This window comes from Paramisgurnus dabryanus, chromosome 14 (assembly GCF_030506205.2).
Source record: "Paramisgurnus dabryanus chromosome 14, PD_genome_1.1, whole genome shotgun sequence".
In the NCBI taxonomy this organism is placed as follows: Eukaryota; Metazoa; Chordata; class Actinopteri; order Cypriniformes; family Cobitidae; genus Paramisgurnus; species Paramisgurnus dabryanus.
In genome coordinates, this window is record NC_133350.1 from 2,144,161 (window position 1) to 2,161,156 (window position 16,996).

Below are 16,996 nucleotides of genomic sequence, written 5' to 3' on the forward strand. Positions count from 1 at the left end.
CGCCCGAACCCGCTGCCCAATCGAGACCGTTTAGCGTGATGACGTCATGCGTTCACACGCTGCTTTTTCATGGAGAAAACTTAGCGTGTTTATGAATTGTGTGTGAGTTGATGATGATGATGATGAAGTGGCGTGAGATGAATCCCCAGCAGTGGCGGGAGTTTGTCAATCAGGAGGTTTGTGTAACGGCTCACGATCAGCAGCGGTTTGAGGGATTCGTGTTCACCGTTGATCCCGTTTCTGCCAGGTAAACATTATTTCAACAAACAGGTTCATCACCACATTTCATTCTGTCACATCGCCGTCAGATAATCGGCCTGTCCACAAACCCAAAAACACACACTTGCAGTCTTAGCAGTTCATGACTTATTTAGCCAAAGGCTGTTTACAAAGCAGGATAGTGTTGCAAAAAGATTAAACAGAACTAATTTGCAGCTAAATTGAGCTTCTAAATATCTGTTGAGTCCCTGTTACACAGTTTAATTATTGTGATGTTATTAATAAAGAGACACATTCTAATCTTTGCACCAATAAGATGTGAAACACTTCGGCTACGTTCACGCTGCAGTTAAAATCCGATCTTTTTTCCCATATAAGATCTCTCTTTGCATGACAGTGTGAACAGCACAAACCACAGGGAATCTGATCTTTTGATTCTGATTGAGGAAGGGAACGATATCTGTATGAATTCATTTTTTTCTGATGAACACAAAAGAAGATATTTTGAGAAATGATGTTAAACACACAGCAGATAGTGACCATAGACTTCCATAGTAGGAAAAATATTTTGGAAGTATTGTGATAAATGATGGTAAGCACACAGTTGATCGTACCCATTAAATTCTATTATATTTTTTATTCCTACTATGGAAGTCTATGGTCACTATATCTGCTGTGTGTTTACCACCATTTCTTAAAATATCTTCTTTTGTGTTCATTAGAAAAAATAAATTCATACAGGTTTAGAACAACATGAGGATAAGTAAATGATGACAAATTTTTCATTTTAAAGTGAACTGTCCCTTTAACTTGTGACTCAGACCTTTCATTTGCCTGTCCATCATGTGAAAAGCTAAACAAAAGGCGGTTTTTAATTTGTAATCTGACTGTTTTTGGAGTATTCAGACATGCACAGCAACTATATTTTATATATATTCAATCTTAACCATGCCTGTTTAAGAAGACATCAGAAAATTCTCTTACAAATGATTCACTCTGAACAAACTGGTTTACTATAAAGAATCGATTCAAAAGAATGATTCATTCAGGAATCATATCCCCACAAATATGCCAACTATAAAAAAGAGTTTTTCTTGTGTTTAGATGTTTAATAATGAACATATATGACTCCAGATCAGTGGCTTAATGTTACGTGACATGATGATGTGTTTTATTTACAGTTTGGTGCTGGTGAGCTTCCAGGGGACTGATGGGGCGTTAGTCAGGGTGATTTTGGGTCACGCAATAAGAGAGGTTCAGGTCCTCAGGAGCGGATCAGATGAGACGGATAGACGGATGAAGAGTCTGTTTATACCGGACACAGCGCCGGCTCTCAGTCCGGAGGAGCTCCGATCACGCAGGGAGAGTTTGCGCGTGTGGCTGGAGAAAAACCGAGTCCCGGTCACTGAAGATGGGCAGGATCTGTGTGTGGCGAATGTGCTGACGATCAGCGCCCCCTACAGGCCTGGAGACTGCAGCTGTGCCAATGAGATCATACTGGCCAGAGTTCAGAGTCTCATGGAGAATAATCCTTACACTAACGGATGTACTGAACCTTTATTATCATAAACATCTGCTGGATTATTCATATCAGACAGATTCAGGTTTATATAAGAGATTAAGATGTTTTTTACACTGATGTAGACACATGTATAAAGTTTTTTTTGATTTCTGATCTTCTTGTTTACAGTTCAAATGTTTGTAATAAATGTTTAGAGGTGAATGCATGAAAACAAATGTTTGTATTTTTAAGGCCTGAGGGTCAAATCCAGAATAGCAGAAGGTGAGCTGTCAGTCTAAATGACAGGATGATGTTTCTTTTAATGATCTGAGGCCCTGGCGTCACGAACAGGCATTTTCGAAATCATAGACTTTTCTGCGCAGTTTAACCTGTTCATGCAAACTAAAAAAACAACTGCTAGGGTGAAGTTTGTTAGAAACCTCAGTTGCAGTGTCGTGTAGCCGGTGAAACCAGAGTTTTTGGCCGATGATGATGATGATGATGTTTGTGCTGAGGCCAGACTCTGCAATGGCTGTATGGTTAGGGATATATGGCCTTCTGTTGGTTTGGCATTCATACCATGTTTTTGTGTGTTTATGTGGACTAGGCCTGAGATAAAAGGGAATTTTTCCACTAGTATTGGTGCTCAGTGATGAGAGTTGAAAAATGTCATCAATGTCACTTCTCACACAGCCGTCCAATCACCGTGGAGGAAGGGTGGGACAATATTACAACAGCCAACAGGCGCATCGTTCAACGACTGATAAACAAAGCAGAAATAAAGCGTTCAGCTGAAAAAAAGCTGGCAAGCTGACTGTTTTCAGTCACATTTAAACGTTTTGGTGTGCACACCCCCTAAGCCCCGGTCAAATCTCTTCACTGAACTGAATTGTGTTATAGCTACAGTAAATCCTGTAATGAACTTTATATAGACCTTCAACATTTATTCATTTAGCTGACGCTTTTATCCAAAGCAACTTCCAATTGCTGTATATGTCAGAGGTCGCACGCCTCTGGAGCAACTGGGGGTTTTGCTTTTCCACTGTGACACACAATGGTGTGTCACAGTGGATTCAAACCCGGGTCTCTCACACCAAAGGCGAGTGCCATAAACATGATTCCTCTGTATACTGCATTTCAGAAAATATCTCCATCCAGTCTACGCATAGTAAAAATACATGTCATATGACCCTCATCTATACTGGGCATGCGTGTAAAAGAGTTTATTGCTCTAATAATAAATTAATAAAAGTTTATTGCACTTTCATCGTGTGCATGTAGGCAGCTGTAGTTTTATAAAAGCAGAAATTAACGGCACAACAACAAAGTTGGCAAAGCCTGCAGTTCAGTCTTCATGTTATAGTTTACAAGGTCAATGCGGCACACGAGAGGACAAATCAGTGAGGGATAAGCAATGATCCAGAACAGCCAATCAGAGAGCGAATGTGGGGACTGACGTCTTTCATCCAAGTGTCTGGCTAGATCAATCTGCACTGCACCTCAAACTAAACCTGCAGCGTTTACAAAAGACTTCATAAACCAGGGGTCAAAACTCTGGAGTAGTGTGGATGACGGGTGTAACAAAAGTTATGGGTTTTAAAACTAAACACACTAATGAACACACAGCTATAATCTCAGGCAAAGTGATTCATGGATTATAAAAGACAGTGAGCAGTTTAACTCTCTGAGAGAGGCTGGAAAATAATCCTGAAAAACTGTTTCATGGTCTTTATATTTCACTGCTGCTGAGGCCGTAGTAACATAAACTTACCTTTTTTCTTCTTTACACCATTCCAGCATCTATGGCTATATTCATGACGAGAACCAGTTAATCCATACACGGGTTAATCCGCACAAGGTTATCCATACACTGGTTGGGTGTATCTCCTATTCACCTAATCTGCATGTTTTCGAGCTGTGGGAGGAATACCTTTATTTTGCAACTACTGTCTTTTATTTTAAGACAAATGGCTCTGGATAAAAGCACCTGCTTTCATTCAAATAAATGATGAATGTTTAGGAAAAACACTGACTAACATTATTCATCAGAGAGAAATAAAACTGATGTGTGTTCACACTGAAGAAACTCATCAAGACGTTTTCATCATCGCTTGTGTTTGACATACAGTAGTAGAAACACTTTTATTCCCTTGTTTTAAGAAGGCAATTGTTGTTGTTTTTTACATACTTAATGGCAAAACAGAAATGATTGAGAAAATCAAAGTTTCAACACATAAAGGACATTCACTTGTGTTTCTCAAGTACCTCTTTGGTGTGCGAGGGTACCTTAAAGTCACGGCACTCTTCAGCGTACTGGCTCACGGACACTTAAAGTCCTCGAGTCAAGACATCAGCGCTATCCGCAGTCCCTTTTTCAAGCGTATTGAGGTCGCGTCAGTCTCCGTCTCCAGCCATTATTAGCGCCTCCTCTCCATTAGGACAAGAATTATTTAACAGGCAGTGAAGTCTCTGGCGCTGGCTCGGATGCACGGCCGCAGGTATGTCTTGTTCGTTTCTCAGTCCGTCTGGCTACGTGCAGGAAGAAAGCGGCCGAACGCACAGATGGAAATAAAACGAACAAAACCGATGAAATGAAACCGACATGGAACGATGACAAAACATAAACGACAGCAACATGAAAGACAATAAACAAGACAAGTGTGAATGGCTGGGCAGGCATCTTTAACTTGATGAAAACACAATCATCGTCTTAGAACGACGCATTAAGTGTTTTTCGTTCGTCCTCTTAGTTTTGCTTCAGGTACGATTCGACAGTCTTTGTCGAGACGCGGTCCGTAGCGAGTCCTCTCATTTATGAGGGGTTGGCGTTCTCCAGGAGCGGCGGCCCGTCACGGTGCACGCACGGGTGAGCCGACTCCCTTTTGTAGGTCTTGGGTGGGAGTTTGGGGATGGGCGACTGGGACGTGCTCTGCCGTGGCGGCACGGGCGGCCCGCAGTCGGACGGCGGCGGGGACGGCAGGTGTTTCCGCGGCCCCAGCGGCGACGGCGTCTGCAGGGGGTGCGGGCTAAACGGAGACGGGGGGAAAAAGGTCTGGCTCAGTTCGGATCGACGGCCCTGCGGTGGCGGCTGAAGGTGGAGCGGGGAGCTGGAGAAGACGTCCGGCGTTCTCACGGGCTCTCGGGGAGGCAGTGTCGGGGGGCTGTCGGGGGGCTCGGTGAGAGAGTAACGCGGCGAGTAAACCTTCGAGGTGGGCTGCCGCGGTGGAATCGCAGGAGGGCTGTCTAAATGTTTCGACATCATCTGAAATACAGACACACAAATGCGTTACAACAAAGAATTTCATCACATACTGTAAATCTTTTCATTAACACAAACTTTTACAGTGTTAGGCATTATTTTTATTGAGCAACTAAAACTTTTATGCTCGGCAGGACGATCAAACCAATAACACTTTAACTTTGAGTATCTACTCATGTAAAGCTGCTTTGCAACAATTAACAATTGTGAAAAGCGCTATATAAATAAAATTGAAAAAATTGAATTAAATCTGACAGATGGGCACCTTAGAGGGGGATGACTCCGCTGGGGCAGATTCTGGGCGACGGCGTGGCGGGACAGGTGGAGGTATCGGGGTGTCATCGCTCCTAAGGAAACCCACCATAGATGACACAGAAGACGACCCTTAAAGAGACAGATAATATGAGTTACAGACACACACGGACACTCAATGATGACCTCACATGACAGTAAACACATCACATACAGACACACACACACACAGTAATGTTATGTTGGACATCAAGAGATCAGTAAATGCTACTCATCTTTTGTTTTTGCACAGAAACTTAACAGCGTACAGGTTTGTGAAAGCATGAGGGTGAAAATGACAGAATGTGAAATATTTTGATGTAATGACAGACATGACAACACTCTTATGAATGACCACCGACAGACAGATGAGACTTTATATTGTCCTCTTTAACATTTAAATATGTTAGGAAGTTGTTTTTTACTTCTGTATTTTCATATTTATATTCATTCAGGATATCTTAGGTCACCACTAGCAGTTTTATAGTTGTAAAATTAGTTTTAATGATCATCTATAATTATTGTTCACTCCCTTAATAAAGATTAAAAATGATTAAAATAAAAATAAATTATATATGCTCAATATACCTTTACAAAAACAACTCATCTAATGGAGACCTCAGACTTTTGCACAAAACAATGAGATAATGCTCTCGCAACTGAGAGACAGACAGTAAGAGAGAGAGAGAGACACTGACAGACTGTGAGAGAGAGAGACAGACAGTGAGTTTATACTAACGTGGGCCATGAGGCAATGCGACCGGTGCAAAAATACTGTCACTGTCTGTGAGAAAGCAGAGAAAATCAAAGAGAAATGACAGATGTGTCTCAGTCATCATAAGAGCTGATCTACACATACAGACTGATTCAGGATCAGCAGTGACACATTAGTCTCCTGGTTAATGAACAGTTCATGTTAGTTAGTTAGTTTCAATTATCATTAGTCAACATTCTCACACTGATAATCAGAGAAATGAGGCTGTGAAGTGATGTCATTAAATTAAAATCCTGATCCTTTCCTCACCTTCATGTCATCCAAGATGTGTATGTCTTTCTTTGATCAGTCGAGAAGAAATAAAGTTTTTTGAGGAAAACTTTCCAGGATTTCTCTTCATCTAGTGGACCTCAACAGTTTACAGTTTCAATGCAGCTTCAAATGACTCTAAACGATCACAATCGAGACAACGGTCTTATCTAGAGAAACCATCCTCATTTTCCCCCCAAAAAAATACAAATATGTACTTTTAAACCACAACTTCTCATCTTGCAATAGCCGTGTGATGCGCCAGCGCAACCTTACATAATCATGCTAAAAGGTCAGGAGTTACATATATTTATACCATGGGTCTGTTGAATGCAGTATTCTGATTGGCTGAGAAATGAATTTTCATTAATTCAATGGCCCGTCGTCAATTATTCCTTACGAAACGCACACTTGCATACCATATGTAAGGGATAATGTAGAGGCAGCCGGTAGAATTTGAAACATTTAATTGGCATATTTGTTTTAAATTAACATTTTTATCCTTCCGCGAAACTTTGCACAGATGCATAAAATGATCGTAATACCTTATTAAGATCCTCTGCTTCATACTTGTCTGTCTCCATTTTTTCTCTTTTAGTCAGTCTTTGAGAAGTTTTAATGCCCATTCTGTTTTTTTTTTTGTGTTGGCTTCGTAGCTGTCACGCTCCATTTTGTCAAGTTCAGTCTCAGTAAGCTGTCTGTGTCTTGTCGTGGTTGTCGAGTGTTTGTCACAAGATGGCGCCAAACAGATAAAGATCTTATTGATCTTTATTGGCGCGGAGCGATTTTACTCGTGCAAGTAGTCCGGCTATGCGTTATTAATTTGGAGCGGTTATTATTTGAAAAGAACGAACCTGCAAATGTCTCAACTGACCAATCAGAATCAAGCATTCCAGAGAGCCGTGTAATAAGTAACAATAAACCGTCACAAAGACATTAATTATCATTATTCACATACAACAACGTCTGAATTGTAAACACTGCAGCGGTAGTTTCACATACGTCATGCTGAGGCATCACACAGCTAGCCTCACTCAGGATCTGCCAAAGCCAATCGCTAACGTGTGGTTGTGACGTATATCATGCACCGAAACCGGACGGAAACAACAAGTCAGAATAATCAGACAAACAAAACTTAGCAAACCTGGTTCTTGCTCCGGCTTTAACTTCTGTATATTCGGCAGTTTTGCAACAACGGACCGAATAGCTTTTCTTACGTCTTTCTCCGCTGCCATTACTGAACTACAACTCAAACTGACGCACGACCTCAACGTCATCGTTCTTAGCCACCCCCATCTGTTCGCTGATTGGTCCTGCAGATTTTTGCAGGAGAAAACGAAACTCTATAGAGAAATCCCAGACGTACTGCTGAAGCGAAATGAAAATTAAGCGGAAGCACGTAGTAGGGCGGAGCCAGGCTATCACACAGCTAGTGCGACATGAGAAGTTGTGGTTTAAAAGTGCATATTTTTTATTTTTATTGCTGAAAATGACAATTGTTTTGCTAAATAAGACCTTTATGTCTCAATTGGGATCATTTAGAGTCCTTTGAAGATGCATTGAAACTGTAAACTGTTGATGTCCACTAAAGTTCACTATATGGAGAAAAATACTGAAATGTTTTCCTCAAAAAACTTCTTTTCTTCTCGACTGAAAGAAACAAACATCTTAGATGACATCGGGGTGATTAAATTAGCGGGATTTTTTAAAGAAAACTGAGTAATCCTTTAATAAAATTATCTATATTCTTATGAAGAAATATTATTACATTAAAATGATTAGAAATCAAATACATGTTTATTATACTACAGTGTCATTGAACACATGATTCTGATTGGCTGAGAAAGAATTACACATCTACAACACTGATTCATGCAGAACTGTGCTTATTTGGCATCAAATATTTAGTGGATGTAACTTCAGTATAATCAAAGGATCTCAACACATATAAGACCTCCTTATAAGTGTGTGTGTGTGTGTGTGTCTGTGTGTCTGTGTGTGCGTCTGTCTGTGTGTGTGTCATTTACATACTGGAATGAAAGGGACTGGACGGCCCCTGCGGCGAGTCAAAGACACTGCAGATCTCAGTGTTGCTGGAGGCAGCTGAAGCGGGTGGAGGCGTCAGTGGGGTACGAGGGGAATTCGGGGCGGACGTCGTGCTGCTCTCCGTCTCGCTGTCCGGTATGCGGCTGTAACTGATCTTACGTGGCTCGTTCTGCAGCGGCGTCGGATGGCGCATGGTGCCCGGGCGGACGGTGGACGGTCGAACTCCCGGAGACTTTAGAGGCCAGCTGTACTTCTTTGCCTATGAGACCAGAATGAGTTTATAAGCAATGTTTTCATATCTGAACACAATCTGGCTCGCTGCGGTCACATGACACAGGTTTGTTTTGTTTACTGTAGAACAATAAGAACTGGGGTCTGTTTATAACAATAAATACTTCCTCCTGGTAAGATTTACTGCATCTGACAGTACAAGAGTCACTTTGTTCCCTTCAGAAAACACTTTTACAGAAAAGCAAACATACAAAAGAAAACTCAAACCAATTTATAAGTCTGCACTTTTCTGCTTGTGATTTCTAAGCACATTTAATGTGAACGTTCAGATGATGTGGTCGTGCACTTACAAATCGAGGCAGCGTGCGAGTGTTTCGAGGTTCAATCTCCAGAGATTTATTAAACAGATAGTCCGCAAACTCTTTCTCCATCATATCGTCCATCGGGTTTAAATTCTCAAAGAATTTCTGAAAGAGAATAAATTTATCATTCTGACTCAAGACGTAAATAAAGCAAAGAAACACAGACGTGACATCAGATGTAAATCTTACCCGTATGTCGTTCTCCACACGTAAGCAGTACGGCTGATTCTGGTACTGCTGGATTTCTCCGGTGATTTCTGCCACTTTCCGACGTTTACTGAAGTTGATCAGCTCTCTGCCGTGTCTCTTCAGGAAGTCTGGATTTCCTTCCTCCGTTTTCAGAATATTTGTTAAATAAATCCCTAAAATGTTTCAAGAGTTGAGTTACACATTAATGTGTCTGTGATACAAACATCAGATTTGACTGCTACACTGAATTAGAGTATGATGAAACGTACCAAAGAAGGGCACACACGGAGGATTGATGGACCTCAGTTTAGCCAGATATTTCTTATAATGATCTTCACTGAGATCATGAGCTTCTTCTAGAATCTTCTTCTGTCTGCTTGGGATTTGCTGAAATAAAACCATCATGTTAAAGTTAAAGATTCACCTTCATCACAGTCCAGAACTTCATTTACATCTTTAGATTTTAACCCTGCAAAATAAAGGGAAGAGCGCGGCACAACCTAACGCTTTTTGGCTTTGGCTCTCCCTCTTTTAAAAAATATTTAAATTGCATAAAAACATTTATTTTTCCACAATAAACACATGTGTACATCTCTGCTACAAATGAACACTTAAAGTTTGTTTTTGTGATCTACCGTTATCATACAATTACACTGAAAGTGAAAGGAATGCAAACATTACCCCATAGGTGGGGTTCATTGTGACAAACAGAGGGTTTGTTGTTACACCTGCTAGAAATTTTTATTTAAACACAAATAATTCAATCAAATTCTGTCTATATACTAAAGGTGGATATTGTTTGTATATCTGTCTATAATAGATATATATCCACACATTCATCCATCCATCCATCATCCTTCATCTAATCATCCTTGTGTTATGCAGAAATGAATATAAATAGATTTAAGACAAACAAAATGATAATTGTGAGTTATTTTCCCCTGATATTGTATTACCAGTTATCATTTTGATGAATAATATTTATATTGTTTTTATTTCATTATTATTGTATACCTGAGGCTTCATTGTAACACTGTGTGACAACCAGAGGCGGACACTAGTTTTTTAAGTACATTTTCCAAGCATCCGTGTTTGTCTTGGGAAAAAATTTACTTTACTTTACTAAAAGATGTTCACTACATTCTAAAGCATTGAATCATACTGTGTGTGTATTCCTTTTATATTGCATATTACAATTGATTTAATACCTAATTACATAAAAATTGTCTACTTTTACTTTTCTTGAGTAAAAGTGAAAAAATAGATTTTAGTTTAATGTACTTAAATATTAAATATAAACCAAAAACTTGAAATTATGTAATGTAGTGTGATACAAATTATGATAATATGCTTTGGAATGTAGGTTTTCCAAAGAAAAACACTGATAAAATACAAATACTTAAAAATGTACTTTATGTAGAAAGTAAAAATACTACAAGTAAAAGTAGTGTCCGCCTCTGGTGACAACTAACCCCGCTGTGTAAAAATGTTTTCAATCCCATCTATCAGTTACTAGGAGTTTCTGATGTGTTTCAAAATGCTGTTATGTTTTAGGTAATTAAAATAATATAAGGTTGGATTTGGTGACTTACAAAAATGTACTTCCATGCCTCTAAAACACTCTTTGTTCAATATCTTAAACAAAAAATCTCAAAACTTTTCAGATCTTCTCACAGTAAGAGAAAAAGAACAAAAGCAGACGGCCCTGTAGAAATCTGTGTTACAATGAACCCTGCATAAGTTTATGGCTTGCCTCAATGTCTGGATGTACCTCAAGATTTTATTGTTCACCAGGTTTGATCTCTGTGAAGGATTAGTTTAGGTTCACTCACCTCAAAGGTGTGATCGAGTCGATACACAGGAGAAGAGTTCATGGCGCTGACCACCTCCAGAACGCCATTAAAGTTATTCAGCTCCTGAAACACCTGCAGGATCTCGATGATCCGCGACACGATGGCCACGCGCTCCTCCAGGTTCTCCGTCTCCACGATGCACCTGAGAGACGAGAGGAAACCTTTAGAGACTCTAGAGCTAAACCGCTCTGAACCAAAGTCAGAAAAGCGTGACGTACTTCTCAAACCACAGCGTGAGGTTGGTGGTGTGACGAATCATTCGCAGCAGATTGGGTGAGTTGATCTCTTTGTCTTCTTTAGTCCAAACGCTGCCCACCAGCTCTGACGGCTGAACCGCCCTATAGGAGGAAAATCAAAGCTGATGATTACTCTGATACGGCTGTGACTTCATTCAGCGCAGGTGCATGTGATGGAAGAAATGTTTACATGAACAAACTCAACTTCCTACAGGAATCAGTGACAAATTACTGAAAAAAAAACTCATGCAAATATTCTTAAAAAAATAACATAAACCTTGTGCACCACTGACCCATAGACCTCTACTGTGTGTGTATGTGTGTACAGAATGGCCTCATGGGAAATGTAGGTGAAGTGGTGATCTTGGGTAAAACACTCACTGCCTGTTCCCACAGAGATGAAGGAAGTAAGTGTGTGTGTGTGTGTGTGTGTGTGTGTGCGTGTGTGTGTGTGTGTGTGCGTGTGCGTGTGCGTGTGTGTGTGTGTGTGTGTGTGTGTGTGTGTGTGTGTCACAGCTGTTATGCTCCATTGTGTTAAAATGGTCCATTTTCTACAGAGAGAGACGACAACTGAGCAGAAAATAAAAATACAAACAGGAAATCCAGCAGTTTCCCTCATAATGAAAGAAAGACAATAAAACACTGACTGTGTATCAACAATAATAAAGTTCAGCATTATATTTCAGCCAAAAATCACAATTCTGTCATCATCTATCTATAGTCTGGTCTTTTACTGACAGCTGATCTGTTTGCATCGCTCTCTCTTAAAGGAACACGCCCACATTTTGGGACTTTATCTTATTTACCGTATCCCCCAGAGTTAGATAAGTCCATACATACCTTTCTCATCTCAGTGCGTGCTGAAACTCTGTCTGAAACACCCACCGCTAGCTTAGCTTAGCACAAAGACTTGAAGTGAATGGCTCCAGCTAGCATACTGCTCCCAATAAGTGACAAACTAACGCAAACATTTTCCTATTTATGTGTTGTGATTGGTATAGTCACACTGTGTAAAAATAACAAGGTCATGAGAGACACAGCCATCTTTTAACAGTATACATACTGGGAACTATATTCTCAGAAGACGAAGCACTGCTATTTGGACCGAGTAGCCCAGTAGCAGTGCTTCACCTTCTGAGAATATAGTTCCCAGTATGTATACTGTTAAAAGATAGCTGTGTCTAATATGAAAATTTCTCTCTGACAATTTAACAGGAATTTTCTGGCAATAAAGTGATGTGATAATGGGGTTTTATAAAGAGAAATCTCTCAGGTTTAGAGAAAGCGAGACGAGGGCAAGTGATGACAGAATTGTTTTGGGCTGAACTGGTGGAAGACATGAGGTCACCTGTAGAAATCAGACTCCAGGAGCGTCAGCTGTCGGGCGATCTCGATGGGGTGAAGGGTCATGAGATCAAACTGATCGGTCTGACCGGCTTTACAGAGATGCCATTCGATGGGTGGAGGCGAGCTCTCAAACGTGATGTTGTGACTGGGACCGTTGGCTTGAGCCTGTTTCTTTCTCTGGATGATCTTTGTGATGGACTCCACCCACTTCTTCATGGCCTTACCTGCAGACAGATCACATGACGTTAGAAACGAGCAGAAGGAAAATACTGCAGTGAAATCTCATTGATGTAAAGCACTGACTCTTAAAAATCTTTCACATTTTCACAACATTAAAGTTTCAGATGAGGAAAGCGAATGAAGTTTGTGTCTGTACCTCTGACCATTCCAATGAACTCTTCCAGTTGTCGTAGTAACTGAGCATCTCTCTCAAAGTCATAGAAATGATGCTCGACCCAATGCCTGCACACATTCAACACCCTACAGACAGACAGACAGAGATTATTCACCGTATTGCCAGGCTGTTTTATGTTTGAGATGGGGGTGTATTATTTCTATACGCCATATGCAGTCCAACATCATGCTGATCCTAAACCGAGGCTGTGAGGGATGGACGTCCAGAGCTTTAAACCTATTGTTTAGCAGTGGCGGCTCGTGACTGCTCTTCTGAGGGGTGCAAATTCAAAATATGTGTTCGGAGTGTCATGTGTGTTGCTCGTGTTTTCAAAATATGTGTTTGTTGCATCATGTGAACAATGTGCATCACGTGTTTTGTCAAAAAAAGTGCCTGCTGCACACACATCAAAACCGTTTATGATAAAAGAGACGCTCACGTTCACACACAAGACACTCCCTTAACAGTAAACTCTGATTACACATGAGATAATGAGAGTATCTGGCAAACGAGAGCGTCTCTTTTATCATAAACCCTTTAGACGCATCTGCAGCAGGCACTTATTTTGACAAGACACGCAAGAAAAGCAAACGTGCTAATAATAATTTGACAGCTGAATGACTAACATCCTGATACTAAACAACACGGTTAAAGCTCTGGACGTCCATCCTTCACAGCCTGAATACAGCGAATCCTTCAGTTATAGTTGATGTTCTGGTGAACAGTGTTATTGCTCATGTGTTTAGTTCTGTAAGATATAGGGGCTGTTTACCAGACAGGGTTTAGGTTAATCCAGTACTAGGCCTTATAAATATTAGGTTTTTACAAACATACCTGACAAAAAACCCTACAGGTGTGCAGAACAATGACCGAAACAATGACACTGATTTATGTTAAAATCAGTCAGGACAAGGTGTTTTTAAATGAAATCAGCTCAAACATGTACTTTAGTCTAAGACTAAGTCATAAAGAGTTTGTGTCTCAGATGAAGATGTTTATACCTGAGCTGTACGGGCTGCACAAACTCCTTACGGAAACGTTTCAGTTCAGCGCTGAGCGGCTGTTCACCGTTCTCTACGGCCATCTGATCCGCTTCTGTGGGCTTGGGTTCTGGAATATCAAACCTACAGCACACACACACACACATATATATAAAATCTACTTGTATATAATGTGAAATAAAAAATGTAACTTGAGAAATGAAAGTAGTATGAAGTGTTTAAGTGAGATGTGTGTGAGTTTCACCTCTCTATCAGCAGATCCAGAAGCTCCTGAGGTCTGCAGAATGATCGGTACGTCGTGAGAAATGTTCGGACGAAGTTTGGATCTGTAACAGATTTGACAAAGATTTTCTTTTGATTATCTATGAACATACAGAGCATCAAGAAACTAAATATAAGACTGTGTTTGTCTTAAAGATGAGAAAACCTCTGGCAGATGTGTGCAGATTTATTACTGTCTGAATCTACAGCATCACAACAGAACCACTGATAAAGAGCAAATATTCACTCACAGACTCAGAAATCATTCAGATGAGTTTTCACTGGGATGAATCTGTGCTGTTCTCAAACAATAGAGACTCATTTCTAAACAATCAGCCTGGAATTATTCTCACCAGGAAACAGACACACTGCTGACGCACAACACACACACAAACACACACGCACACGCACACGCACACACACACACACACACACAGTACAGTACAGAGTGTGTGTGTGTTTGCATATTAGAGGTCTTCACTCACTGATGATTTGTTATTCTCTCTCCACCCGAATGATCTGCATTTACACACACAAACACAGACGCACACACTTGTGTGTTTCCTCTTGTCTTATTAGACACCAGTAGGTGTGAGTCGTTTGAGATTCCAGTGGAAAACTGGGTGCTATATTTACCTCAGAGACGCTCTGGTACAGGATATGTACTCGGGGGACGCCCGACACAAGAATTCAGATTCACTCGCTCATACAGACACAAACACATCCTTATAATCTTATTCATATTAAAGATTTCATTCATAAATACAACATTATTTTGTGGATTTGCTATAATAAAATGTGTTTCATGGATAAAAACACATTATATTCCACATTATAGTTGCTCCATAAATCCCTGTCTTCTTGAAAAGTTCAGATTTTTTTAACAAAACTCATCAGTGTCCTCCCATTGGCCAGCTAAGCAGGTCGTTGTGATTGGCTTGAATAAATACCTCTGTGACGCTCCTTACCCTGTTTGAAATACAATACTGACAGAAATAAAAACCTAACCCTAACTACCTTACCAATACAAGCCCAAGCTGATCGATTAACTTTACCAGCGTGGCTTGAGCAGAACGTTACAGATTGGTAAGTTAAGGATACTAAAACATTAAAACTATGTCTGCATTTGTGATCGCAGAAACAACAAACAACAAGAGCTACTCTGCACTGCACAAAAACTTGAATCATTTGAATCACAGTTTAGTCAGAAGTAAACCCTTTAAATATGAAAACATTGACTACTAATAGGCTGTGAGTCAGAAGTGGGTGGAGTTATGATAATGAGCGTCGTGTCAACATCAACAGACTGAGGAAGTAAACTGTTGCCTACAGTATGTGTGTTTGTTCATGAACTTATACACACACACTTACACACCAAAGGTGCTCTTTAAAATACTTTCATGTGTGTCATTATTTAAAGTTTCTATTATTATTCAACCCAAATATTTCATTACTGAGTGTGTTTAGAGTAAAATCTCTGATCTGGATGTGTTCCTGACACAAGCTGACACTAAACCAACACTAGTTTACTTCAGAGTTTATGTCAAGAGAGGATTTAACCCCACAGCACAATAATAGATTCATAAATGTTCATTAAAGCGTCATGTTGAGAGATTTATTAGAAAACTGTGTTCAGTGCCTGAGCTTCTGTTTAAAGAGTTTACACACAACACAACACAACACAACACAACACAACACAACACAACACAACACAACACAACACACACACACACACACACACACACAGATAGGAACAGATGGATGAATCAATCAGAATGAGACCTCTGGTGTTTGTGTTGTTCATTCAGTCGTTCTTCTTGTTGTTGAGTCTCAAACTTGTGTAATAATTCAGTAATGCGCATTAGTGAAGCAACAAACACAACAGCAAATCCTCAGCCAGCGGCTACAGATCACACAACAACAAAAACGCACAAACGTCACGTCCTGATACTCACCGGCGTACATGTGAAAGGTCAAACGCTCGATGAGCTTCAACACCGTCCCGGCTTTCATGATGGGAATGCCGGATTTGGACTGAACGTTCTCCTCGAACACGATGTTCTCCTCCGAGTCGGGCTCAGCGAAGCGATAAACCTCAGCTCCGGGAAGTCTCATCTGCTCCTCTTTCTCCTCCTGAAGCATGGCCGTGTCCAGCATGCGCTCCAGCGTCGAGCGGTACTGCAGCGAGATCAGCGCCGCCATCCAGCCGTTCTTCTCCTCTGCGGACTTGGCGGCAAACACCACGCTGTTCCCATCCTTCAGGATGATCTCGAAGGCGTGCCGATACTCGCCCTCTTTATCGTCCTTATCGTTTATCTGCACCTGTCGAACATCAAACCAGCTGGTGACCGTTTGGACTTCAGCACGTCCATTATTGACCTTTATCATCTTTCCAATTTAACCTGTTAAAGCCATCCAACCATAACCACCTGTCATCCATCTAGCCTGAATAAATCATCAGAGATCTCCTCCACCCACCTTCCTCATGAAGAACTTCTCCTTCAGCCGGTACTCGGCCACGCTGGCTCCCGGCAAACGCGGCTGACCGTGATTGGATTTACAGCAGATCATGAGACCGTCGAACAGGAAGATGTGACGCTCGTGTTTGGCGCCCACCCTGGTCAGCGTGCCCTCCATGATGAACTCATTGCAGCATTGGCCAATGTCTTTCCCCTCCCAGCCGTCGATGTTCCTCTGAATCTCATTCATCCTCTTGATGGCCAGATGTTTGCCCTTCATCTGCTGACTGTAGAAACGACAAACCGACTCGCTGGAGGAGAAA

The 16,996-nt window shown here is 40.9% G+C and overlaps 2 protein-coding genes across 3 annotated transcripts in view; one reads left to right on the forward strand and one right to left on the reverse strand.

The window, feature by feature from the left end:
• Nucleotides 1–4: 4 nt before the first annotated feature.
• Nucleotides 5–2,745, forward strand: gemin6 (gem (nuclear organelle) associated protein 6). The gene is made up of 2 exons (XM_065259316.2): nt 5–247; nt 1,401–2,745. The coding sequence occupies exons 1-2, from the start codon at nt 111–113 to the stop codon at nt 1,786–1,788; spliced, it is 525 nt and encodes a 174-aa protein (XP_065115388.1). The 5' UTR covers nt 5–110; the 3' UTR covers nt 1,789–2,745.
• Nucleotides 2,746–3,818: 1,073 nt separating this feature from the next.
• The window catches only part of sos1 (son of sevenless homolog 1 (Drosophila)), a 25,336-nt gene continuing 12,158 nt past the window's right edge, over nt 3,819–16,996 (reverse strand). The window contains exons 10-24 of one of the 2 annotated variants that reach the window (XM_065259307.2): nt 16,693–16,984; nt 16,170–16,536; nt 14,198–14,279; nt 13,954–14,076; nt 12,935–13,038; nt 12,560–12,782; nt 11,194–11,313; nt 10,955–11,117; nt 9,392–9,509; nt 9,123–9,295; nt 8,922–9,038; nt 8,326–8,599; nt 6,010–6,054; nt 5,245–5,363; nt 3,819–4,982 (exon numbers count right to left, since the gene is read on the reverse strand). In XM_065259307.2, the coding sequence (XP_065115379.1) occupies nt 4,533–4,982; nt 5,245–5,363; nt 6,010–6,054; nt 8,326–8,599; nt 8,922–9,038; nt 9,123–9,295; nt 9,392–9,509; nt 10,955–11,117; nt 11,194–11,313; nt 12,560–12,782; nt 12,935–13,038; nt 13,954–14,076; nt 14,198–14,279; nt 16,170–16,536; nt 16,693–16,984 (2,770 nt within the window). In that variant the 3' untranslated portion in view covers nt 3,819–4,532. The remainder of the gene's footprint in view (nt 4,983–5,244; nt 5,364–6,009; nt 6,055–8,325; nt 8,600–8,921; nt 9,039–9,122; nt 9,296–9,391; nt 9,510–10,954; nt 11,118–11,193; nt 11,314–12,559; nt 12,783–12,934; nt 13,039–13,953; nt 14,077–14,197; nt 14,280–16,169; nt 16,537–16,692; nt 16,985–16,996) is intronic. The other variant, XM_065259309.2, reaches the window with a different exon arrangement.

Excerpts from the sequence above, each read along its gene's own strand:
- gemin6 (XM_065259316.2), top strand. The coding sequence starts at position 111 with ATGATGATGATGATGAAGTGGCGTGAGATGAATCCCCAGCAGTGGCGG. Across the intron at positions 248-1,400 it reads GTTGATCCCGTTTCTGCCAG|TTTGGTGCTGGTGAGCTTCC; the intron begins GTAAACATTATT and ends TTTTATTTACAG.